The sequence below is a fragment of the Alexandromys fortis genome, unplaced genomic scaffold, assembly GCF_014885135.2.
Source record: "Alexandromys fortis isolate MF-2015 unplaced genomic scaffold, M_Fortis_MF-2015_v1.1 scaffold_3, whole genome shotgun sequence".
In the NCBI taxonomy this organism is placed as follows: domain Eukaryota; kingdom Metazoa; phylum Chordata; class Mammalia; order Rodentia; family Cricetidae; genus Alexandromys; species Alexandromys fortis.
Genome location: NW_026067909.1, coordinates 20,577,552 through 20,583,699, shown reverse-complemented (window position 1 = coordinate 20,583,699; position 6,148 = coordinate 20,577,552). Strand labels below are relative to the sequence as shown.

The 6,148-nt window shown below is 42.3% G+C and overlaps 1 protein-coding gene across 1 annotated transcript; it reads left to right on the top strand.

Annotated features, from left to right (window-relative positions):
* Positions 1 to 3,892: 3,892 nt before the first annotated feature.
* Positions 3,893 to 4,825, top strand: LOC126498680 (olfactory receptor 4D11). The gene has a single exon (XM_050137558.1). The coding sequence runs from the start codon at positions 3,893 to 3,895 to the stop codon at positions 4,823 to 4,825; it is 933 nt and encodes a 310-aa protein (XP_049993515.1).
* The last annotated feature ends 1,323 nt before the right edge of the window (positions 4,826 to 6,148 follow it).

The following is a 6,148-nucleotide window of genomic DNA, read 5'->3' as shown; positions in this document are numbered from 1 at the left end:
GAGAAACACACAGTTCCTCTAAGATGTTGGTGTGTTTGAAGAAGTTGTTCACGTGTGAGTGGTTAACACAGTTTTTCTTTTTTTCTTTTTTTCCTTTTGAGCTTTTTATTGATTCTTTGTGGATTTCACATCATTCATTTCACCATCCCATTGTATCCACTCTCTCTCTCTTTTCCCTTCCAACCTCCCCCCAAAATAAATACAATTTAAAAGAAAAACCAAAAACAAACAAAAAGCGAACAAACCAAAACAAAACTTCCCCCGCCCCACCCCGCCTCAAATCTCAGCATGGAAGCTGTAGCGTGGCCCAGTGACTCACACAGTACACCCTCAAGTCCATTCATCTTTCCTTGTAAGTGTCCATTGAAACGAGTCTGTTTCGAGGCCTCTGGCTTCTGCTACACTATCGATACCGGGCCTTCGCTGGGCTCCTCTTACATATCCTATTATCATCCTGTGTCGCGGAGATCCTGAGGCTTTGGATTTGCAGGTTCGGTCCCTTCACAAGTTCCCCCAGTTCATAGATGAGGTGGGTGTTGGGGACCTTTGCAGTCCTGGTTCTGGGCCTGGGCGGTAGCTGTGTTGGTCAGCCCGCCAGCTTTCCCTTTTTGTCCTCACCCAGCGAGCTCTCCAGCACCGCCCCGTCTGGCTCACCAACACCCATACCACCAGGGGCAGCTCTACTTTTTTGCCCAGTTGAGGTTCAGGGGCCTCTTTTCCGAGTGCTACAGTTGGTAAGGGGCAGGACCAGCTCTCCTGCTCTTATGCCCCCGAGGCCAGTTCTCCCGCCTACCACAGGTGGCAAGGGTCAGGGTGGGGGGCATCTTTTCCTCACCCATGCCACCAAATGGGCACCAAATGCTCTCACACCCTCAGGGCCGGCTCACCTGCGCCCCTGTCAACAGGGTGCTACCCACTGCCTCAACTTCTTAGTACTGGGTTTAGAGGGATGTAGCATGAATTCTAATTGTTCTTAATAAAAACACGGAATCAGATATTAGGGGGTGAAAATGAGAGATCAGAGACGCAGAGTAGACAGCCACTAGAGAGACCTTTTACCTCTACGGATGACAGACGGCCTCCTCAGACTGCGTCCTTTTATTGACAGCTTCAGACTGCAACTGTTTCCCCCAAACCTCAGACTGCAGGCTCCATTAACCTGTCTTCTCCCGTCTTAGATTCTTTTCTCTGCCTGAGCTGTATCCCTCCTGTCTCCACTTCCCTAGTGCTAGGATTAAAGGCATGGGATCCTAAATGCTGGGATCACCTTTGTATGAGTCCTGTTTCTTTTTTTTTTTTCTCTTTTTTAGTTTTTTTTTATTAACACAGTTTTTCTTTAACACACACATAGTCACATTTCCTATTTATAGGTATGTTTTAAATACTGATGTCTTAGGTGAATCAATTCATTTTATCCTCATGAAAATGATACAAAGAGGGTATCACTGTTGGCGAGTCACAAATGCAGAGACTGAGGTCAGTGAGTAAAGTAACTTGGCTGTGTTCTGACAGCAAGTGTCCCCACTGTGGCCAGTCAGGGTGGGGTGGGAATGCACCACCTCTCGCTTAGGACACCTTGGGTAGATTGCTTTCGGTCTTCCAAATTAAATTGTCTCTAGAGAATATTGCATAAAGAAAAAAAAACTTGAAGGAAAAGTGAGTTATATGGAGACAAAAATCTTCATTGGAACTGAAAAAACATACTCCAAAATGAAAAAACTTCCAAAATGGAAGGAAATAGTGACCTTTGCCTCTCTCCCTTCCTTCTTCCTTCCTTCCTTCTTTCCTTCCTTCCTTCTTTCTTTCCTTCCTTCCTTCCTTCTTTTCTTTCTTTCTAATAAGAGGAAAATGGAGGTAAGTTCAGAAGAAAGAAATTAAGGACCATTTCAAGATTTCTTCAAATGAAAAAGGAAGGAGCTTTAAAAACACACACACACACACAACTATAAGGTGAGCGTATATTTTATGTTTCAAGAAACTACCCAACTGTTTTCAAAAGAAGTTTGACCACTTCACATCCCCACCACTGTTACAGTCCCTCTTAACACGTCAGTCTCTCCACCTTAGCTGCTCTCACAGATGTGTGACGTCAGCCTTCTCCACCTTAGCAGCTCTCAAGGATGTGAGCTGTCTGTCTCCACCTTAGCTACTCTCGTGAATGTGAGCTGTCGGTTCATCTTAGCTGCTCTCACGGATGTGAGCTGTCTGTCTCCACCTTAGCTGCTCTCACGGATGTGTGCTGTTTTTATTTGTACCATGACTTCATTCACACTGCAGTTTTAATTCACTCTTTTCTTAAAACAGGTTCTGACTGTGTAACCCCAGGAAGCTTGTAACATCCTACATCTCAAACTCACTGGGATACGCCTGCCTCTGCCACTTCTTTCCAAGTGCTAGGATTAAAGGCATGCACCACCACTCTCGCTGCATTTGTCCTACTTTTTAAAGCAGGTTGGTTGATTTCCTACTCGTGGACTTTAAGAATTACAGCCATTCTATTTCTAGTTACTTTCCTAAGAGAAAGTATATTTGCCTAAGGGTACACAGCCCACAGCAGCTGATGTATAACAGTCAATAAAAACTAGCCAGAAATGTTCATCAAGTAAATCCTTAAATACACTGTGTTGTGTCCACATGGTAAAGATGAAAAAGAAAAAGAAAAACAGCAGCATGCACAAACCATGGGTGAGTTTCATGAGTGAAAGAAGCCAGAAGAAATTGGGAACAAATATTATATTCAATTTACAGAAAATTCTAGACAATACAAACTATTGTATAACTTCAGAGCCCAGTGCTTGACTATACAACAGACGAGACAGTGACTAGCTATAGGAAGATCACCAAAATCTCTTTTGGCATGCTAGGTATGATCACTATCTTAACTCTTGTGATCATGACATAGCAATACACATAGATCAAAGCTTAACAAGAGATACATCTCAAATACGTGCAACACTGTGCAGCAGCAATGACAGATCAAGAAAAGAACTGATTATAAGGAAGAAGCTAAAATAATGAATAAAAGAGAACTCAGAATAACGTTGTCGTTCCATAATAGCTGAGAAGCTACTCTGCCATCTAAGCTAATTGAAAGTAAGGATGTAAATGAGTTGTTTCTAAGGAAGAGGCAATAGAAGAGAATGATGACCTTAATGTTTCTCTAATTTGTTATGGAATGAAATTTGTGACTAATTCAACTCAAGGGGCATTGTTTGGCAGATAGAGGTCCTTAGAGCTTTTATTTAATTGTAGTATCCAATCTAGAAAAATCCTTACGAAATGTAAGATGTTCTAATTGTACAAAACAGTCACTGCTTTATTACACACACACAAATTTACTCTGTATCACTTATACTACCAATAATCTATATCTGATTGCTCATTCATCCACCTCTATTTGCCTTGAATGCTTACCGCTTATTTAATGAGAACCTTGTTTTCATACACATTCTAAGATCATTTGTGATTTACAGGTGAAAATAATTAAATGCATGTTTGGGTAATAAAATATCATTCATTCAAGACATAGTAAAGGGGGCTGGAGAGATGGCTCAGAGGGTAAGAGCACTGGCTGCTCTTCCAGAGGTCCCAAGTTCAATTCCCAGCAACCACATGGTGGCTCACAACCATCTGTAATGAGACCTGGTGCCTTCCTTGCCTGCAGTACATTGTATGCTTAATAAATAAATAAATAAATAAATCTTTAAAAAAAAGACATAGTAAAATGAAAATTACAATAACCCTGAAGTGGCAATTCATGGGACAACACCTTGTGATCTTTTGATTCTGATATTTGCCTCTAAGAATCTAATTTAGTAGGGAAAAGGTAACACTTGCTAAAATAATATTCTCATTTCTTCCAAGTTGTACAAAAAAGGAAAATCGTGATTCAATGGAGTTGAGAAATGACACCAGAGTAAAAGAATTTATATTTCTGGGTCTTACTCAGTCCCCACACCTGAGCCTGGTCTTATTCCTTGTTTTGTGTTTTGTGTACATGACAACGCTGCTGGGGAACCTCCTCATCATGATCACTGTGACCTTTGAGCCCCGTCTCCACACGCCCATGTACTTCCTGCTCCGCAACCTTGCCGTCCTGGACATCTGCTTCTCCTCCATCACAGCTCCTAAGGTCTTGGTGGACCTTCTCTCAAAGAGAAAGACCATTTCCTATGCAAAGTGCATGACACAGATGTTTTTCTTCCACCTGCTTGGTGGGGCAGACATTTTCTCTCTCTCTGTGATGGCATTTGATCGTTACATGGCCATCTCCAAGCCCCTGCACTATGTGACCATCATGAGCAGTAGGCGCTGCAGAGCTCTCATCGCGGCCTCCTGGGTGGGGGGCTTTGTCCACTCCATCGTGCAGATTTCTCTCTTGCTCCCACTCCCCTTCTGTGGACCCAATGTTCTTGATACTTTCTACTGCGATGTCCCACAGGTTCTCAAACTCGCCTGCACTGACACTTTTGTCCTTGAGCTCCTGATGATCTCCAACAATGGCCTGGTCACTACCCTGTGGTTTATCTTCCTGCTGGTGTCCTACATGGTCATTCTGACAATGTTGAGGTCTCAGGCAGGGGAAGACAGGAGGAAAGCCATCTCCACCTGCACCTCCCACATCACTGTGATCACCCTGCACTTTGTGCCCTGCATCTATGTCTATGCCCGGCCATTCACTGCCCTCCCCACAGACAAAGCCATCTCTGTCACCTTCACGGTCATCTCCCCTCTGCTTAACCCCTTGATCTACACTCTGAGGAACCAAGAAATGAAGTCGGCCATGAGGAGACTAAAGAGAAAGCTCATAGCTCTTGAAAAGTAATAGAAAAAGAAACCCAAACTCTTGTCACCTGGAGCTCTTTTCGTTATTTTTATATACTCAAATAACTGTCAATTAACCAACTATACTTTCTAGGAACCCATTTGATTTTCTGCTTATACTAATAGTAACTTATGACCCAAAATTCTATATGACACAAAATAAATTCTGTAAATACTATTACAGAATTGGGTTGATTAATTTGTCTGTTGTTTAGCTGGTTGGTTTTGAGACAAGATCCCTGTCCCTCTGGCTGACCTTGAACTCATAGAGATGCACACGTTTCTACTTCCCAAGTGCTGGGATTAAAGGTATAAGACACCAGGCTTGGCCAATTTTTTTCTTTTTTTAAGAATTATTTGTTTTATTATTATGTATATGGATGGTTTGTCAGGATGTATATATGTGCACCGTGTGCATGCATGATGCCTGTGGAGGCTAGAAGAGGGTATCGGATCCCCTAGAACTAGACTTACAGATTGTTATGAGCTGCTATGTGAGTATGAAAAACCAAACCAGGGTTCCCTGCAAGAACAAGCAAGTGTTCTTCAGCGCTGAGCCATCTCTCCATCCCCTGATGAATATGCTTTTAATCACAGACCAAGGTTACATTCTATCAACCAACACAATTATGACATTAAGCTCAACTCTTTTTGCAAAAGACAAGGAGTTAGCTTTGCCTGTAACTCCAGGACTTGGAAGGTGGAAGCAGAGGAGCAAGAACTCAAGGCCAGGTTTGAAGTCAACCTGAGCTCTATGAGAACATATCTCAAAACATTAAGCAATAAAAAGAAAAAGGTGGAGACAATCCAGAGACAAAAAGTTATTTTTTTCAAGGTCTTTAATCAAGCTAGGCACAGAAATACCTTTGAGAGCCAATTCATTGCTTTGCTCACATGATTATAAGTTCTTATATTGTTGGGTGTGCTATACAAAGCTTATTCCTGTTCTAGAAGGGTCTCATGCTTAGTGCCTGTGAGGTTCACATCTATGGGTGTGGCTGACTTAACACAGGTTGGGAAATTTGCTTCTGGTTAGTTAAAGTCTTTGTGGACTTGGACTTGTGAGGACATCCCAGACCCCAATGATGACCCTCCTGGATTCCTGTCATGAACGAAGCTTTACAAGAGTTTTCATCATGAGATGAACATGGGATGTATTCACTCATAATTGGTTTATAGCCATAAATAAAGGTCACGGAGTGTATACCTGGTGAACCTAAAGAAGCTAAAGAAGAAGGTGAACCCAAGAAAAAACATATAGTTATCCTCTTGGCTAAGGGAAGTAGATAAAATTGCCGGGGACAAAATTGGGATCTTGGGGGTG

What these genes read in the sequence shown, in the direction of transcription:
- LOC126498680 (XM_050137558.1), top strand. Translation starts at nt 3,893, where the DNA reads ATGGAGTTGAGAAATGACACCAGAGTAAAAGAATTTATATTTCTGGGT.